The 21,539-nt window shown below is 36.1% G+C and overlaps 1 protein-coding gene across 1 annotated transcript in view; it reads left to right on the top strand.

Annotated features, from left to right (window-relative positions):
• The window catches only part of LOC101737969 (beta-3 adrenergic receptor), a 136,561-nt gene that overhangs the window by 81,112 nt on the left and 33,910 nt on the right, over positions 1-21,539 (top strand). Inside the window, exon 2 of the mRNA XM_012695587.4 lies at positions 8,839-9,109. Within this exon, the coding sequence (XP_012551041.1) occupies positions 8,972-9,109 (138 nt within the window). The 5' untranslated portion in view covers positions 8,839-8,971. The remainder of the gene's footprint in view (positions 1-8,838; positions 9,110-21,539) is intronic.

The following is a 21,539-nucleotide window of genomic DNA, read 5'->3' as shown; positions in this document are numbered from 1 at the left end:
ATTGTTTGTCTATAAATTCTCAGTCATCGGACCCATATCAACATTATTTCACCTACCCCAAATGAAAATATCAATGAAAAGCATGGGCAGCATTTTATCGACGGACCATGCGAGCGGGGCACCGAGCAAAAATTAGTAGAATGAGAACTATATAAAGTTCGTAACTAGTTATGCTTTATACATTGAATTCGTGGTTGAAACACAGTATTTAATTCAAATTAACACACCTAAAATAAAAGGTGATATTAAAGAATATGTACATACGTGTACACAACATATATACACGCATCATAAAACTCAATGCGATATGGTCGCTGTTATTAATAACATAAATTACAATGTTATTCTAGCTCAACAAACATTTGAACGTTGAGTTATATGCCACAATCATGGCGTATTACTTTATTCCGGGCTAAACTTTGAAGCTACCTCCGTAGTCAGCGCGGTTCTAATTCATTTTCTATACTTTTTTTCGAAATATAAAATGACGGCCAATTAACAAGAAACTCAAGAATGTACTTACGTGAGGCGATCCCTCTTCTGAGATGTAAGCTCATATTCCAGAGCCAGTAAATAAATACACAGGTTGCAATAGTTCACTTAATACTTCTTTATTTGTAACTCCACTTGTACAATCTTAGATATCTGCTCACTACTCAATACACTGATTTCTGTGTCGTTTTTTCAGACTACCGCCTTTTTTATTATGTCACGTCCCCACTACTGCCATTGCTCCCACTAACAGTGTTGCTATTTAACAATCCGATAATTGCCTTAAGTTTAACATGATACATTTTATTATTTTTGTTTTAATTATTTTACAATAAACCTTACACTTGAGATTCCGAATCCATTCATGAGCTCATAATGATTAATAAACTTAGATTTTTCAACTCTGGTATTTTCTCAAATTTAGTTTATACATACTTATATTAAATTCCCGATTCTAAATAATTGATCGATCTTCTTGTGTAGAGTATTGGCTAGTGGCCCGACCCTACTACGGTGTCCGATTTCATCGATCGAATTCAGTTCCCTTTCTAAGTTCAGCAGCTTTCGGAGTCTAGTCTAGTCTAATGTTTCTTTTATGTCATTTGTATATTTGTGGTATCTACAACACTAGATAAATTTTGAATACGGGACCGTTCACTGTATAAATTTTAACTTTAATAATAAATACATTGAGGAAATTTAACTATTTTTGAAATTCAAATATTGCATGATCGTTGTTAAAGTCGAGAACATCAGGCCGTGCCGTTTTCATGAAATTTACATACCGTGTACAAGTTTCTATAATAAATTGGTATGGTATTGACCTTGTCGATATCGACTGGTACACAAATAACGGAACGACGCAGATTGTTATAGGGAGGGGCGAAGGACAGTACCTGATGGGTTTTCTAGGGCCATCACCGGTATAATATTTTTATGTGAAAGCTAATAATTGATAATTGCTGATGTAAAGATTGTTGGGAATTGTTGTTCTGCTAACAATAGTGGATAATGATTGCTCACCGAAGTGACTACGGTCGCGTGTGATATTAGTAAAGCTTTTTCCCAAAATGTTGGTATGCGTAGATATGAGTTTATTATTTAGGTTTAGTTCGGTATTAGTGTCTTAAATGATAACCTGTAATTTTCCCTTTTGAATACTGCAAAGTGATTTGACTGAATAATAAAAAACAGTTTTAATTGGAAAATAAACGACAGAACATGGGTAACAGAGTCATAGAACTTCTTTACAAAAGGGAATAGAATTCCAACGGTGTGCATTTTAGAAACGGGTCAGAAACCTCGTTGAAAAGAACAGCAAAAAAATTAAATCCAAACATTATAATCCTACATCTAAGCTATGGATACTATATCTGAAAGTTTGTTTATGTATTGATGAACATCGTAACCTATACGCAATATTTATAGTGAGACCACAATCGGATTCTTTATGCGGGATGAAATCAACTGATAATACTAAAAATAGTGTTATTTCAAGTTATACCTAAAATAATATTAATTTGCTTTATATATGCATAAATTCTTATTAGGGAATTTAATGAAGAAGTAACTAACCTAAAGCGAAGGCAACTGGTACACCAGCCTATTGAACCCATGTCATTGTAATGTCGTTTGCAATGATAAAAATAAATTAGAAAAAGATGGAAAATTTTAATATCTTAACAGAAATTTAAGGTATCATTCCAATTTTGTTATCGAATTTTGTGCTTTTGGGGTTTTAAGCATTTTCACAATTACAGTATTAGTTCGATTTTGAGTTTTAAGTCGCCCGGTTATTATCTATCTTCTATGACATATCATAACCACTCCCAAATGACATATCAAATGTCATTTAACAGTTTCGTTGATAGCATAGACCTTTATAATACTTTAAATAAAACGTTTACTTGGCCAATTTGAAGAACAAACTTGTCTTAGATTTTACATATTTAAATAAAAGTATCTTTGCACATAACAATATACCGACGCTTGAAAGGCAAACGTGACTAAGCGAAAATGCGTGAACCTTACAGTAGACTAATTTAAAGTTGAAATACCTGAAAACTAAATTTATTTTAACGAATCTAGCTGTAGTAGAATCTAGCCAGTAGCTGTAGGATTGAAATGATATTAATAGACCTAGAAATATATTTTTTCTGCGCATCGAATATGGTTATTGCCTATCATTTATGTACAAAGCAGTTATTGTCGCTTAGTCACGTTTGCCTTTCAAGCGTCGATACTTACTTTCTATTAAAGTATCAATTCTACAAACAATTAATACTCAATAATATTTAAAATGGAATGAACCAAGAACGTTTATCGATAAAACCTAATAAGATTAAAATCTTCTGGGCAGCACTAAAACCGCCATGTTTAGCGGCCAGATGACGTCACAGTGGTAAGCATTTTTTGTTGACGTTTCATTTCCATAGGTTTCATACTTCAGTGGTTGATAGGCAATATGAAATACATAATTTACATTTATCTTTTGAGTCAATAAATGAAACGAAACACGAATAGTGTCTCCGATAAATCAGTGCGGAATTTCAAAAATGCAAACAACCCGAACACAACGTAAAAGGAAATGCGAATTGAATTTTAAAAAGGCGATCCCGAGGCGTTTATAAAATGCGGGCGGGGTACTCGTTGAAGGCCGGATACTGCAATATTCGAATTTAGCAGTGAACATATTGTGAAGTGCCCTAGTTTGAAGTATGCTATACTTGGATACCTCCATTTTTATAGCAAACTATCGGATCCGGCAGACTTCGTAATGCATAATACATCAAAGGAAAACAAAATTGTTATTTTTATTTGATTCCGAGCATTTTCATATTTATTGACCTTTTAAACCTTCTCTGGACTTCCACAAATAATTCAAGATGAAAATTAGCCAAATCGGTGCAGCCGTTCTTGAGTTTTAGCGAGACTAACGAACAGCAATTCATTTTTATATAAATACATTGAGAAGCGGGTGAACTTGGTGTGTACCTTGGTTATTGAAGACATTAGTGGATGAAGGGGATATGATAGATACAATTTGTTAATTTTGAGAAAACGGGTAACAAACTTTTGTTACTTATTTTTGAGATATTATGCGTTTTTTGGCTATTATTTTTATTATTTTATTCGAATATGGAGAAAGAAAATCGAAAAAAAAACAGAATAAGAGTATTGTTTTAAGAATCATTTAAAATTAAAGAATACGTTTAGTGCCCATATCACTTTCTTTCAACTATTAAAACGATAATATTTTTTCATCGCACGCAACTCCTTCATCACAAGCAATTTCTAAAAATAGCCTTTAAACCTGGAGTTTTAAGGTCTAATATGGTTTATAGGCACATAACACTTTCAGTCAATGTCAAAAATCAAAAATCTTAAAAATTGTACTTAACCCCTTCATCCAGTAATGTCTTCAATTAATTTTTCTGTTGTGTGAATATCGATGTTCAACTTGAAACACAGGAGAGTTAATTCTATTAGAATGGCAATACCGGAAAGCGTGGTTGCTTTGTATCCCAGATATCTAAAGCATATTTTGGTATTAAAGTGCTATCCGCCTGTGGAGGCTTAGTTCGAAAGATAACTACAATTGAATACAATAAAAATTTCTTCTTACAAAAGCAGAGTCAGTCATTTACACTTCTATACTAATATTATAAAGAGGAAAGATTTGTTTGTTTGTTTGTTTCGAATAGGCTCCGAAACTACTGGACCGATTTGAAAAATTCTTTTTCCATTAGAAGCCGACATTGTCCCTGATGAATATAGGCTACTCTTTTTAATTTTTTTTTAATTTTTTTTTTGTTTCATGTGTGTTTTAGTGTTTCCGAAGCGAAGCGAGGGCGGGTCGCTAGTAATGAATAAGAGTGTATTAATGAGTGTACAATTAGACGAGAGACGGCATTGTTAAAGAGAATTTTCCCGTGTAAGCTTGTACAGTCAGCAAAACAAGCTTTAGTTAGAAACAAAGCACGAAACAGAACTTTGAAGTAATATACATAATCTTAGTTATGCTGACGTAAACATTGTTTTCAAGTAAAGGTGAATTTAGAAAATACGGACTTAAATTGAGCAGTAAAGCCAATCTTGCAACGTAGCGACGCGACATCGTGTCAGAGTGTAATAACAGTTGACTACAATTTGACAAAATGAAGGCATATTTAGGTCAATTTATTTATTTATTACTAGCTGACCCGGCAGACTTCGTAGTGCCTCAATCGATAAATAAAAGACCTAAACTTTTGTATAAAATAAACATAAAACAAACAAAAGGAATCCGTCCGACGAGGGACACATCAAAGGGAAAACAAAAGTGTTATTTTTATTTAATTCCGAGTATTATGATATTTATCTACCTTTTAAACCTTCTCTGGACTTGCACAAATAATTCAAGACCAAAATTAGCCAAATCGGTCCAGCCGTTCTCGAGTTTTAGCGAGACTAACGAACAGCAATCCATTTTTATATATATATAGGTATAGATTACTAGGTATTTCATTTACTTCAGATATTACATACATATTAAATTAAACATAACACTTCACACAGAATACAAAAAAAAACTACAACAATTTCGGAATAAAATTATTGTTTTTATTTTTTTAACTACCTTAATCTATAGGCTGGTTAGTATCTTAGAGTGCTCAACATGCACACTTGTCTAGTGTTGCATTATTGGGCAGTCCAGATCCATCTGCGAAAGGAACAGCCGCAAGTAGCTGCTGGGACTTTTTTTTTATCACCTAGGACTGTTCCGCACGCGGCGAATGATTTGGTATTATTTATTTATTATTCAATATTTATTTATTTACACATTATGTATTTTGATACATTCGTGGAATACCCTAGGTATTATTTTCCAGTCAATCAAAGGTGCTTTGTTTATTGCTTGGACGAGCACACGGCTAACCTGGTGCTAAGTGGTTATCAGAGCCCACAGACATCAGCAAAGTAAATGCTACTACCCACCTTGAGAGTTGAATTCCCAGTCTCAGTGTTATATAGTACAATAGCTGCCCAACCTTTCAAATCGAATCGCATTACTTGCTTCACGGCAGAAATAGGCAGAGTAGTGTACAAGACGCCCTAGCACCACTAATTACGCGAATTATAATATTTGCGAGTTTTATTTTTATTACACGATGTTATTCCTTCGCCGAGGAAGCCAGTTGCGAAGATTTTTTAAGTACGCTATTTATTAGAAAAATTGGTGCTTGCCAGCAGGATTCGAACACCGTTGCATCCCGATATACGAATGCACCGGACGTCTTATCCTTTAAGCCACGGCTTTATACAGTGATGCAGAGAAGGTCATGCAAGATGTAGTTTGATTATACTAGAGGTCCCGCAGTAGTTGAAATTCGACTTTATTAATGGGAATTGTAAGTTTGTACACTATTATGATTGTATTTTATACTTCTATAATCACAAATTTCGCCAAGACTACACTATAAAAAATATTAACAAAGACAAACAATATTTAATCTATTCTCAATTTGACAACAGACGTCAAGAACAAAATAAATAGTATGCATGCGTATGTGCATCAAATACATGGTATGTAGTGTGTGTAATGTTTTCTTTATTGATTTAATGTATCTTTTATGCATTATTTTAAAAAAACATTAGCATTGTGCACTTCTTCTCTATATTCTCTATAAGTGTGGAAAATTTCATACTCCTCCGTCCGCGCAATTTTCGTAAAAAGGGATACAAAGTTTTTGCTTCACGTATTAATATATAGATTAATACATAAAAATATATAATACATGCTTTTTAAACACATTTTACCTTGGCGCTTACGTTACAAATATCTCAATCTTTGAACACAGCAACGTACTCTTTTGACATTGAATAAGCACGATGTAAGTCCCAAGAGAAATTTGAATATTCGTCTCTTAACTTTTTCCAGTATCTTTATTCAAACGTTTACTCTACTGTTTACTTTCTGTATTGAAATGATAATAATAAAGAAATATTCAATTTTTTTATTTATTGCTTAGATGGGTGGACGAGCTCACAGCCCACCTGGTTTTAAGTGGTTACTGGAGCCCATAGAGATCTACAATGTAAATGCGCCACCCACCTTGAGATATAAGTTCTAAGGTCTCAGTATAGTTACAACAGCTGCCCCACCCTTCAAACCGAAACGCATTACTACTTCGCGGCAGAAATAGGTAGGGTGGTAGTACCTACCCTTGCGGACTCACAAGAGGTCCAACCATCATTTATTATAGTCATCATTTATGGTCTCATTTATCTGACCGAGATTTCTAGATGACGAATATATACTTGATAGGCAGCGACTTTGTAGGTTTAGCGATAGGGAGTAGCTTGCTTGTGCTTCAGACTTTGCTGACCACCATCAACGACGGTAACCAATCACCATTAGATGAGCCTTAGAGTCGAATGCCTAAAATAGCAAAAACATTTAAAAAAAATCTCCACTAGGCCGCTACCAGAGAGAAACCGTTGCTTGCGACGCAGGGTTCGGCGAGAAAATTAATCCTCAGACACAGCCTACTGAGTTTCTCGCCGGATCTTCTCAGTCGGTAGAGTTTCCGATTCGGCGGTAGATTCTGCGAAGCACTGCTCTTAATAGGGCTAGTGTTGCAACGTTTCCAGGTTAGAGCCCCGTAAGCTTACCTACTCGTTTGGTATAGTATGATTCCGCGAGGTCACTAGAATAGGTAGGAAAAAAAATGTAACTCAAGATACGGAGATATAATCCAATGTTAAGACTTTAGGCAGGCGGCTGGTCGTCGAAGTCATACCGCATTCCTATGCAGCATGATAAGAGGACATGCTGCGCTGACTCCAAATTATGTGCGATAAAGGGAAGAATAAGTATGTTATAAAATAATTAAAATTAAATAAGTACACGGGTGACATTAAAGAAAAACATGTAACGTACGTATACTGTAACGGACGTGACGTCAGCTGCCATGCCCTGCCGCCAGCCATGCCACCAAGCCACGTTAACACGCCCCCTTCCGCCACTGCAACTAGCCAAAACCAACGAAGGAGGGACAGTGTTAATAAAACAAGCCTAGCCAGCCATTTCGACCCGCTTTCTGCTTTCTCGCACAAATAAAAGAACTTGTCGTTACGCTGCTGGTTTTTTTTGTCGCATCATTTACTACAAGACAATAAACACTATTACCGCTAAATATAGTTAAATATCGCACGTCACAGGCTAAGAACGACGTAAATTACAAAGAAAATTAAGATAACTAAGTAAAGAAAGTGATTCGGTAGAGTTATAATTAATCATTTATATGATATCACTGAATAGCCTGATGAAATACTCTGAGGTTATTGACTTTTAACTTTGACCGAAACCTTTGCTTTCAGTAGCTCAAATTTCACAGTTGAAGTTAGAATTCGTTCTCGATTTATAATATTTGTTTACCCGTTTTATTGGAAGTGCAAGTTTAAGCTAGTTTTGTGTCCGACATTTACTTTAGAACTATCAGGCCTTTTTTTTCGGGGTATGTGGGACTTGACGATCTGCAGGTGTTGGGAGCAGACCGTAGGCCCAAGAAATTTTACGGGCCTACCGCACCAAGCGACTGCACTCTTACATCCGACGTCCGATCTCCGACCGGGGCCAGAATCTGGTCAGAGTAGGGGGTTTCCCGCAGTCAATACTACAACCAGACACGCGGCGCCACCCCAAGGACGCCGGACCGACGGGTCGTCGAGGCTATAGCCGACGACCAACGACGCCGGTCTCTGCGGTACGGCAAGAGCTATCAAGCTGAGTTATCAATAAAGCCCGTTTCTATAAAATTAGTGCGTAGGCGACACGAACGCTCGCCTAGACGTTCAGTGTCAGAGTGAGAAAGAGCCTCCGATTGTACCATAGACTGTGAAGTCTATAGCACAGACTATACATGCAGTTTATGGTATACTGACTGCATTTATAAATACAGTAGAGACTGCAACGAGTAGGAAGTCTGCTAAATACTTATCATTTACTAGTTAACCCGGCAAACTTCGTAGTGCCTCAATCGATAAATAAAAGACCTAAACTTTTGTATAAAATAAACTTAAAACAAACAAAAGGAATCCGTCCGACGGGGGACGAAATTTGTTTTCAAAGGGAAAACAAAATTGTTATTTTTATTTCTTTTCGAGCATTTTCATATTTATCTACCTTTAAACCTTCTCTGGACTTCCACAAATAATTCAAGACCAAAATTAGCCCAATCGGTCCAGCCGTTCTTAAGTTTGAGCGTGGCTAAAGAACAGCAATTCATTTTTATATAGATTCATTCATTTATTGAATTTATACAACACAACTGGTATTTTGATGTTCTGTTGTTTATTTTCCAGACAAGGAAGAGTGCAATGCTATGGATTCCAGGCGCGGCAGTGAGGTGACGAAGGCAAAGACGATGCAGCTCCGGTCACACACGGGGATCAGCTAATGTGAGCTGTGACTAGGACTAGGAGAGAGCTCGTACGAATGGAGATGAACGGGACGGAGCCTCGTGGCGAGGAAGCGGCCGTGACGCTGGCGCTAAACGTGGCCGTCACCGTCATCTCCGCCATCGGAATGCTCCTCAACGCCTATATACTATTCGTAATCATTATCACTAAGCAGGTACGTGGCGATATCTGATATGGAGCCTGTGAAACGCCTTCTTTGCTGCCAATTAACATTTCATAGTAATGAACTTGTATTAAATATTTTTCCTGATAAGAATATTCGAAATAAGTTTTACTGGTGTTTATTTTTTACTGGTGGTAGGACCTCTTGTGAGTCCGCGCGGGTAGGTACCACCGCCCTGCCTATTTCTGCCATGAAGCGTTTCGGTTTGTAGGGTGGGGCAGCCGTTGTAACTTGAAACCTTAGAACTGATATCTCAAGGTGGGTAGCGCATTTACGTTGTGGATGTCTATGGGATCCAGTAACCACTTAACACCAGGTGGGCTGTGAGCTCGTCCACTTATCTAAGCAATAAAAAAATAAAGAAGGTACTTGGGCATATCTAATATGGAACCTGTCAAACGCCTCCTTTGCTGCCAATTAACATTTCGTACTAATTAATTTTTATTAAATAATGTTCCTAATCGGAATATTTCTAAATAAGTAGCTACATTTAGGTTTCCTATTTGTTATTATATTATCTTTATTTAAGCTGTCGAAAATATAAGTATAAATGAAATAAATAAATAACAACATGACTATCTCACCCTTATAATCGGAACGTATGACTACTTTGCGGTAAAAATGGGCAGGAACCAATAAATAACCAAATTAACATTTGTGGCCGCACAACAAAACAAATAAATGTGTGTTATTCAATATTCAATTAACTTAAACTCGGCACCCCTAACGAAGTATTGTTCGAGCACATAAATTCATTCTAGTTGTTAATTATTTAGAAATCCATTACAATTGCCGTAAATGGTTGGTTCATGAATATAATATCATTGCCACGTCGAGATGCGTGTTTCGAATACTGATTACAGTTTTGAATAAGAAATGTACTAAAATTAGTGTTGATTTGTTTGAACGCGAAACAGTTCCTGGTACCTACCCGTGCGGGTTCACAAGACACCGTCCCAACAATGACTACGCAAGTTCCTATTTTCTTAGAAAAATTGGTACCTGCTTGCGGGATTCGAACACGCGCCCAATCGCATCGCTAGATACGAGTACATCTGGCGTCTTAACATTTAGGCCATGACCACTTCGCCTTTGAGCCATAAAACTTTTGACAACAGAATAGAACGGACATAGCCTAATATCTTGTTATTATCGATCTATTTGAGAGGTTTAAAAAAAAACTTTCTCTAATATAAGTCTTGCCCTGAAAGTAAAATAAAAAAACTTACATAAAGTAAATCAATGAAATCTGTCCAGTCGTTATTGAGTGATGCTCCATCACACATGTGGTCATTGATTTTTCTTTAATCACACCTTCTATAAATTTAAGATTCTGACCATATTTTAAGCAGGCATCAACTTTATAACTAATGCTGAAAATGCAGCGATAAATAAACTATCGGCGCTCACATGGACAAGTAAGTTCCAAAACTGCATCTGCAACTAAGTTGTACCAACTGCAACTAAGTTGCATCGTAATAACAATTTTTCTCGTCTCCAAACTGAATCGCATGGTTGATTTGCGGCTCTCAGAGCGGAACTTAATGCGGAACACAAGCGTAAGAGCTGAGATTAAGACCCACCAAAATAAATCGTTGGGTCATAGCCATCGTAGCCACCGTGCTACGAGAAGCTACAACGTAGCATAAACATTATGAACAAAGACTTAAATTGATTTAAGTATATAGCCTCTCAAGACTATCAGTATAGGTAGAAAAAAAATTAAGTATGATTTGAGAAAGTGGTACAGAAGGGTGGTCACAGCCCTCATCATTAAGGAATACGATGCAAGAAGGACAAAGTATTTTTGGAAAAAATATTAAAACATATACTCAAAAATACGATTAAATTACTGACGTAGAAATAAAACATAGCAATCAGCTTCACTAATGGTGTGATTTTTTAATAATTTTTTTATTGATTAGATTTGTGGACGAGATTACAGCCCACCTGGTGTGAACCTGGTTACTGGAGCCTATAGACATCTACGACGTAAATTCGCCACCCACCTTGAGATATAAGTTCTAAGGTCTCAAGTATAGTTACAAACGGATGCCCCACCCTTCAAACCGAAACGCATTACTGCTTCACGGCAGTGATAGGCAGGGTGGTGGTACCTACTCGCGTGGACTTACAAGAGGTCCTACCACCAGTAAAAAAATGTACCCTACGATTATTATGGCACGGTATTAATGCCAACCATAAAATACCGAGCTGTTTACCTTTTGACCGCTGGAACGTAATTGTACCTTCAAAGCCGCGCTATAAAGCAGAAAAATTGAGGTCATTAAATATTCTAAAGGATCTCTGGGCTCATAGTAGCCATAAAACAAACGGCAACATCGCTTAGACGGGCACAAGTTTGAAATACTTGGCATATTATGACAAAACACGTCCTTGTTTAACTTAGGGCTGTCCAATTTCCGTTGTTTAAGGCTTTTGCAAATTTTAACCATTTTTATTGGTAGATATCGGTAGATGAAATCCTGGCCCACTTCATGTTATAAAACGTAAATGCCATCAGATTGATTTGTGAAAATCGAAGCGTCAACAGATTTAGAACTGTGGCTTCTCTGGTCGTCTAATCCAAACGAATGATATCTTTGAATTATACAAATGAACGTATTCTCGGTTGATTAACTTTGATAAACTTTTGATTGACGTCACCCACTAATGAAGAATAATGTAATCTAGTTAATAGAATTGAAAAGTTATCGTTAAAAAAAATGTTAAGATTCGCGACTGAATCCCACAAATTTTTCTACATACATATTATTGGTGGTAATTGTTACGTTATAATACTCAAAGTAAAAATTTCATATTTAAAAAAATATCTAATATTACAAAAAAAAAAGTTTCATATTAAAAAAAAAAAAAAGAAGTGCCCCCTGAGTTTCTTGCCAATTCTTCTCAGGACGGAGGCTAGTTCTTGTGAATTGGCGGTAGTTCTTTTGACGTTCAACAAGTATGTACTTTCATTTATGTTGAATAAAAAATTTTTGATTTGATTTCATTTGATTATGTAGGACGTTTCAAAAAAAAAATTTTTTTCGTAACCAACCTCAAAAGTTACGTTTAGATGCCAAAATAGGCCTCTGAAAATAGGAGCCCTTAATATTAAATATTAAGAATGTCCGCATCGCACTTTTCGATTTCCCATAAGAATAACACAGGAAAAAAGTTTTTTTTTTGTTCTGATGTTTGTAACTAATGAACCACAAATTGCTCTGCAATTTCTATCAACTATTGAAGTGAAACTTCCTTATCGGCGTTGGAAAAAAATTTACCGTCACATTTTTCGGTTACGCGTCACATTTTTCCGTTACGCGCCATCTTTTAATTAACGGCTGTATGTTCTGAAGTATGGATGCGCATTTGAGAAACCGACCTCATGTCTCAAGGTGGGTCACGGAATACATTTTGTAATTGCAATAATCCCAGGTAACCCACTTAATATCACGTGGACCGTGCTATTATTGTTATTACGTAAAATAATAGGAAGAAAAGTACCAGGGTATTATGATATCAAAGAGATGTATTATTATAACTTTACTCTGACGTACAGCCTTCTTTATTAATTAACGGCTGTATGTTCTGAAGTATGGATTCCGATTTGAGAAATTGACCTCATGTCTCCAGGTGGATTACGGAAATCATTTTGTAATTCCAATAATCTCAGGGAGCCCACTTAATAATATCACGTGGACCGTGCTATTTATTACTGTTATTACGTAAAATAATAGGAAGAAAAGTACCAGGGTATTATGATAGCAAAGAGATTTATTAATAATTAACGGCGGTATGTTCTGAAGCATGGTTTCGGATTTGAGAAATCGACCTCATGTCTCAAGGTGGGTCAAACTTCACGAACCTCAGGAACCCCATTTAACACCACGTGGACCGTGCTATTATTATTAATTTATAGGAAGAAAAGTACCAGGGTATTATGATATCAAAGAGATGTATTATTAAAATGCTGTAATAATCTTAGTAGCAAAAAGGTAAAGTGAAATAATTGTATTATTTGTATTCATGTCTATGATAATAAAATCCTTTTGTTTAAACTTTATCTAATTTAACTTTATTTAACCAATTTCTAGAAAGTTGCATGTAGATCATTTTTCGAAAAATAAGGCCATAAACAAGTTTCACTTCTTACGTGTGTACACTAGTACACGCACACATTTTTTTTTGTAGAGAATTGAACGCTCTACAAAAAAGTTCTGATATCAATTTTCAATTAATCAACTCATTCAAAAGTTATTCAAGGTCAAAGTTAAATTCATTATCAATTCAGCCATTTTCTTCATAATCCTCCGAAATTTATATAATATGTAAATATGTACATATATACGTACTTAAGAAATGTTTACGAATGATTTTCACGGTGAAGAAGTAATATCGTGTAATAAAAATCAAACTTACAAAGATTATAAGCGACGTAATTACTGATAATCGGGTGTCTTGTGAGACCGCATGGGTAGGGTTACCACCCTACCGATTTCAGCCATAGAGCACTAATGGGTTTCGGTTTGAAGGGCGGGGCAGCCATTTTACCGGGTGAGCCGTGAACTTGTCCGCTCATCTAAGAAATAAAAAAGGTTCATTATGCAAGTTTGTTTGAAACTTTGATCAAATAATATTGTTCCGAATTTTTATCTGAATATTTTCTTTTTTATTAAATTTTCAAATAAGTAAACGTAGCTCTGTGATACTAAGTGATACTTGTCAAACAAAGCGAGCGAGTTGATTATATTGGTGGCGCGACAAGCACGAAAATCGATTTTAATCGTTAATTGTTTTAACGATGTTTGATTTTCAAAAAGCGTTACATTGAGTACTTCAGTTTGACCAAAAATTATGTTGTAACAACAATACTTTTTTTTTTTTTTGTAAGCCTTTATGGCTGATACTAAACAACGATATTTACACATAGTAGCAAATTGTTTTAACTTAAATCGAATCTAATACATCGGGTTTCCCGGTTCAGTGATCAGCGTGTCCTGTGACACATAGGCCTCTTCCAGCTGCTTCCATTCTTCTCTATTGCTAGCTTTTCTGGACCAAATTGTCCCTCCAATCATCTTTATATCATCTGTCCACGTTCTAGCTTGCCTACCTCTTTTTCTTTTGCCATCACGTGGCTGCCATTCTGTTATAATTTTAGTCCATTTCATTTTGCTTTCCCTTGTCATATGTCATGTCCATCGCCATTGTTACACACAACACCACACATGCCACAAAAACAATACTTTAATGATAAGAAAATGCCGAAAACCTCAAAAACACAAATCGAAACTGCTAAATTTTTCCCTGAATCGTAATTCAATTCTACTGAAAGTTTTGTGACGGCGGCAAGCAGGGCATTAATAAATTAAATAAAGAAATGGGTCATTGACCTTTGGTTACGGTAAGAAAAAACGTGTGATATTAGTTTTGCTTGTCAACAAAAAAAATGAAAGGAAAGCCGATGTTTGCGGAAACGAATTATTTTTTGAGAGTTCTCGGAACTCTGAACCGCTGTACTCAACATACATCAAATCACGTCTACTGTGATAAAGGAATAATTATGTGGAGATAAAATTAAAACCGCGAAACACTTGTAGCAGGACTTATTTGTACTGTGTAGCGCTAGCAGTTTTTTTCTGCCTATAATAACAAAACAAATGAGAATTTGATATAAATCTAAATCTTTATTCTAATTTTTTTCTTTATCTCTAATTTAGTACTGGTGGTAGGACCTCTTGTGAGTCCGCACGGGTAGGTACCACCGCCCCGCCTATTTCTGCCGTGAAGCAGTAATGCGTTTCGGTTTGAAGGGTGGGGCAGCCGTTGTGACTATACTGAGACCTTAGAACTATATCTCAAGGTGTGTGGCGCATTTACGTTGTAGATGTCTATGGGCTCCAGTAACCACTTAACACCAGGTGGGCTGTGAGCTCGTCCACACATGTCAGCAATTAAAAAAAAAAAAAAAACTTGTAGTGTCAATGAATTATTTGTGGAGGTCCAGAGAAGTTTTAAAATGTAGATAAATATGAAAATGCTCGGAATTAAATAAAAATATCAATTTTGTTTTTTCTTTGATGTGTCCCCCGTCGAACGGATTCCTTTTGTATGTTTTAAGTTTAATTTATACAAAAGTTTAGGTATTTTAATTATCGATTGAGGCACTACGAAGTCTGCCGGGTCAGCTAGTATAAAATAAATGCCACGACGTTCTTGAGAAATGATGTAGAAATGTAAAAAATGCTGTGCCTTCCTACCCTTTAAGCTGGAACACAATATGAGGCAGAAAACTTATGTGACCCTACCAGTTAATAACGTTACCACTTTATTATCATCGGTTGTAATCGGTAGTATCGGATCTAGATACTTATGAAATAATGATGAATTCACAATGGTCGAATTTCCATTCGTTCGTCAGCTTTACAAACGAACATAATATCTTTTTTCTACACGCTAGTTATGTCTCTTTGACTTTGGAAATTGTCTTTGAGATCTTATGCGTTGCAAACGCGTAGGCATTGTTACTAGCCGAATTAGGTATACTGTTGATTACGACCTTCGTGCGACACATATGATAAACATCACGCTTTTGATAACCTAATTGCAGAACTGAGTATTCCATTTCGGCTTCATCCTGGAACTTGTTTAATTACATCTCCGAGTTAATTAAACGAGACACACAAACGTCTTGTACAGCGCCTGACTAAATATAATACGGAACTCATGTAATATGGACTTAATTTTGTTTTCCAAAGCTCCTTGAGAATTTATATGCGTCACAAATGCTCATTTGAACTAAATTTATGAATTTGAAAAGTATATTTATTCGTTTTTATTACTCTACATGAGTAGGTGAGGTTAATGCCCGCTTAGTATTTTTTTTATTTAATTAATTACCAGAGGTCGTACCACGTCATTGCGGATTCTCCCGATCCATTATCGGTGCTTTTAGGTACCTCAGGCACCGGTCACCGTCCTCGCCGAACCCGTCGCTTCCGACGAAGGGCTCGACGAGTAAATTTACCCATAGACACAGCCCACTGAGTTTCTCGCCGGATCTTCTCAGTGGATCGCGTTTTCGATCCGGTGGTAGATTCTGCGAAGCACTGCTCTTGCTAGGGCCAGTGTTAGCAACACTCCGGTTTGAGCCCCGTGAGCTCACCTACTAGCTCGGTGAATCTAGAATAGCCCCGAGGTTACTAGAACAGGTAGGAAAAAATAAAGAAAGAGGGCGTAAATATCACAACATGAGTTGAATAAGTTGTTAGGTGTGCCCTCCAAATTTTTCGAAGCCCAAAGAAATCACAAAATGAATTCCGGAATCCCGCCACCAACCTTGAAGTCTTAATTGTTTTGTTTAAGGGCTTTCATACCCTTCGCACCGGAACACATGATCAATAATAATATTCGCACTCAATTCATCTCAAAAAAGTTAATTGGTAATAATGTAATTAAAATTGTTATATATGAAATTATATGTCGCATTATTTATCTTTAAGCATTTACTGTTACAAACTGCTATATACAAGATTGTAACAATAGTATGACATAATATCGTAATGAAAATTTACCTTTAACTCTGTTAAGAAATGTAAAAGTATGTATTATGTAACTCAATCACGCAGAAAATGGATAGAAAAGAATTTGGGTGAAAGATTGCTTAAAGAAGTTTATAACTTGGTTACGACTTAGCGTTCTTTTGATTATGGTAATGATATTGCTACATAGCAGCGCGAATTTCAATGTTACAAAAACAATAGGATAACGTGTTCGCCGTTTCGTCATTTTACTTATAAATCAATCCTAACAAATCGAATAGTAGTTCATTGGCCGGATATTGTGAAAATGCAACATGATTAATTTTTCATGAATCACAAATTTTAATACGAATGCAACCGCGGGACAGTTCTGGTAATAAATATAATATGGTAATGTAAAAACAATATCACGCAGGAATTTTATGTTATGCAATGAAATGAAGCCCGCATTTGTTAAGTTTTAATTAGGTCGATCAAACATCCGAAATAGGACCGACAATTAAACTTTGAAGGGTAATTTATTTTTTTCTTTCAAAGGTTGCCTTTCCAATGTCATTGTGGATTCATAATTATTTCATACTAGCGACCCGCCCTCGCTTCGCTTCGGAAACATTAAAACACACATGAAACCAAAAAAATAAAATATTTTTTTTTTTAAAAAAGTAGCCTGTGTTTAGATAGATTATTAGTATAGAAGTATCTGAATCCGATGCTACCCATCACAGCCGATGATATTAAAGTGGTAACGTTATTAACTGGTAGGATCACATAAGTTTTCTGCCTCATATTGTGTTCCAGCTTGAAGGGTAAGAAGGCAGAGCATTTTTTACATTTCTACATCATTTCTCAAGAACGTCGTGACATTTATTTTATACTAGCTGACCCGGCAGACTTCGTAGTGCCTCAATCGATAAATAAAAGACCTAAACTTTTGTATAAAATAAACTTATAACATACAAAAGGAATCCGTCCGACGGGGGACATATCAAAGGAAAAACAAAATTGATATTTTTATTTAATTCCGAGCATTTTATTTACTACATTTTAAAACCTCTCTGGACCTCCACAAATAATTCAAGATCAAAATTAGCCAAATCGGTCCAGCCGTTCTCGAGTTTTTGCTAGACTAATGAACAGCAATTCATTTTTACATAATATATAGATGTGAGCTCGGAGATAATCACGTAAGCAATGCGCTCGACTTTCCTTCAATAGTAATACTGGAAATACGAATAAAGCCCACTTTATGATCCGCTCTTTAAAAGCCAGTTCAGTTTAATTCGAATACAGTTATATGGACGAGGATAGCTAATAATCAAACGGATCAAAGGCGTATATGACAGACGACACGTTGACCCGTAAAACCGATCCTATTATTTAATTGTGAAGATTGTTTTTAAATTGTCTATCTTTGTATTTTTGAGTCAGCAATAGAGTTGCAGTCAGCAATTAAAGTTGTAATCATTATGTTTAGTTATGTTTATTATAGGTATCAGATTTATTATCTGAAAATAATCAAGAATAAAATCTATACTGATATATTATTATAAATCTAGTGATTTCAAGGATGTTCCGTTATAACTATTCAGTAGTTATAACGGAACATCCTTGAATCCATGCATCCGATTGACTTGAAACTTGGTATCCGTGTAGAAAATACATGTACTTAATGGATAGGCTAATATTTATATGAGTGTTGGACTCCCTAATAATAATGACAATAAATAATAATGTTAATTTTTTTTTTTTTTTTTTTTTTTTTTTTTTTTTTTTTTTTTTTTTTTTTTTATTGCTTAGATGTGTGGACGAGCTCACAGCCCACTTGATGTTAAGTGGTTACTGGAGCCCATAGACATCTACAACGTAAATGCGCCACACACCTTGAGATATAGTTCTAAGGTCTCAGTATAGTCACAACGGCTGCTGTGCAATTTTAAAAACCCAGCGAAGCGGACGAGTACGGCCAGTAGTTGTATAAAGACATATAGTTTAACTTCTGCTTTATATTGTTCTTTAAGCGCTCACAACTAGAAATGCATTTAAATATATATTTTTCGTTTGTTTTCAAATGAAAAAAAGATTTCCCGTCATGCCATTTCTTTTATGAATACAAAAGTTTCCCGTCGTATTTTTCTTTGTTTAACATTCCCGAAGTACCTACTGTTTTGCAATTCAAAACGATTTTTCAAATGAACTTAGATGAATGGAAATGAATGGAATGGAAACATGACAAAGAACGATTACAGATTAACAACAGTACCTAACTGTTACTTCACGAAAAATTAAGTTACGATTCGCGCGGAATACGTTGCAACTTTAGATAAAGCATTTACGTGCCTAATCTGTGTGATCGCTGCCCACTCCACCAGCACCTGCGAGACACGCCGGTGACACTCGAGTGAGATTACACCCCATTAACCTGGATTGTCTCACAGGAAGTCAAGTTTAAAGTAGGTTGGAGCGTGAAATCTTTAAATTCGGAAACAACTGCATACCGTGTAGAGTTGTAGTCGAAATAGAAGATTGGTGATTAAAATGGCACGTCACATGATGAACCTAAAAATATCGATCGTTTTTTTTATATTACATGTAATATAATACTCCAAAAAACCTGTGGGGTTGGAAAATCTACATCTATATAACTCGTATGTCGTATCACTCTTGTCAGAGCGGTCGTGGTCGTCATCCAGCATCATTGCTGTGGGCAGATGTTATGCGCCTCACGAGCGATCGCCACTCCTCCCGGTTTGTGATGAGCCTGGTACACTCATGCAAACAGCCGCCAACTGCTGACTTGATCTGGTCGGTCCATCGCATGGGCACCCTTCCACGCGGTCTGGTGCCTTCTACTTTGCCCTGAACCTGAATTTTTTGTATATAACGAAGAACCTAATTATAAACAATGGTATTATTAGCAAAAAGTTTCATTTTATAAATTAGTGAAAAATATTATATATTTATTACACTCAGTTTTTTTTATTTTTTATGATTGCTTAGATGGGTGGACGAGCTCACAGCCCACCTGGTGTCAAGTGGTTACTGGAGCCTATAGACATATACAACGTTAATTTCGCCACCCACCTTGAGATATAAGTTCTAAGGTTTCAGTATAGTTACAACGGCTGCCCCACCCTTCAAACCGAAACGCATTACTGCTTCACGGCAGAAATAGGCGGGGTGGTGGTACCTACCCGTGCGAACTCACAAGAGGTCCTATCACCAGTAATTGCGCAAATTATAATTTTGCGGGTTTGATTTGTGAATTAATTAGTGAATTGGCTCTTGCTGCAAGGCTTGTTAAGGAACTTCGATTCCAAAAACAGTTGAGGCGTGGGCTGTCCCGTCTAGCGGGAAGGATAGGGGAGTCAAGGACGTCCGTCAATTACCTTTTCACTAGAAATTAATGATTTCATTCTAAAAATCTAAATTGATATTTTTCCCTGTAACATCAGAGTTACAACTTTATTGTCGTATCGAACTTCGGAATATCGTATATTCGGTCCCTTTAAAAAGTGAATTAGGATTTTTTTAATTTACGAATTTATTTAGTGGATTGAATTCTATTTTTCGGAAAATGCAAGAAAAGGATAAAACATATTTTTTTAGTTTATAAAAAATTCATCTTAACATTCAAAAATTTTGGATTTGAAAAATTTTACCTAAGCAGCAAAATAAAATTAGCTAGCAACATTTCCGGCTGTCACGTAGAAATTAATCTAATTTATAGAGGTATTTCAGATAATATACGCAGGTAACGTACGTAAATATACGTAATATACGTAATTAATAAAGATAATATACGTAGCACTATCAAAAATATATTTTGTAGTCGTCTAATGAATAAATGAATCAAAACACGTACGCACGTACGGATTCTCGAAAACAAACTAAATTCTGACTTTGTTTGGGAAAATTCTTAAATTGGATTTACATATAAATTTTATTTTCATAGAATTTACATTTAAATACTATTTTCAAATGGTTATTTAGAATTGAATGGAATTTTTTTACATATTTTATTTTTTGATTGCATAGATCGGTTAAAGAGTTCGAGATCCACCTGGTCTTTAGTGTTTACCGGAGCCCTCAGAAATCATAACGTGAATTCTGCTTCCCATGTTGAATTAAGAGGTTTAATTCTCATATAGATAGTACAACCGCTGTGCCACCTACCAAGCCTGAACACATCATTACCGCTGGCAGAAATGGGAAGGCCGAAAGCATCTACCGGTACGAGTGTTGAGGTGATAAGGTTGTGTTTTAAGTGTCTTTTTTTACCTGCCTATCCTAATAGCCTTGAGAGGCTATTTCAGCTTCTCCTTGTTGTGTAAGTGAGCTCACGGGGCTCAAACCGGGTGTGTTGCTAAGCCTGGCCCAAGCAAGGGCAGTGCTTCGCAGAGTCTACCACTGGATCGGAAACGCGACCCACTGAGAAGATCCGGCGAGAAACTCAGTGGGCTGTGCCTATGGGTTAATTTACTCGTTGAGCCCTTCGTCGCAAGCGACGGGTTTGGCGAGGACGTTTATCGGTGCTTGAGGTACCTAAAAGCCCCGGTAATCGGAACGGGAGGACCCGTAATGACGTGCTGAGGGCAAAGTGGTTTGAAATTTGATGTTAAAATACGTGTGGTTTGTGTGGCATTTTCTATGAAACTGCCAAATATGACAGTAACTGGCCATATTGCTTTACATCTTCTTTACATGCAGTATTAATATGATGCTATACAAATAAATGAAACAGCGGGCTTACACTACGCCCTACCACAACTAGTGGTCAATAAAAAGCAGCATAAAAAACGAGAAAAAATATCATGAGAAATTCATTGCTAAGCATCAATTGAAATACTATAATTTTGATATTTTGCGATATGAAA

Source organism: Bombyx mori, chromosome 8 (assembly GCF_030269925.1).
Source record: "Bombyx mori chromosome 8, ASM3026992v2".
Taxonomy (NCBI): domain Eukaryota; kingdom Metazoa; phylum Arthropoda; class Insecta; order Lepidoptera; family Bombycidae; genus Bombyx; species Bombyx mori.
Note: the sequence above shows the minus strand (reverse complement) of the source record. Positions and strands in the feature narration are given on the sequence as shown.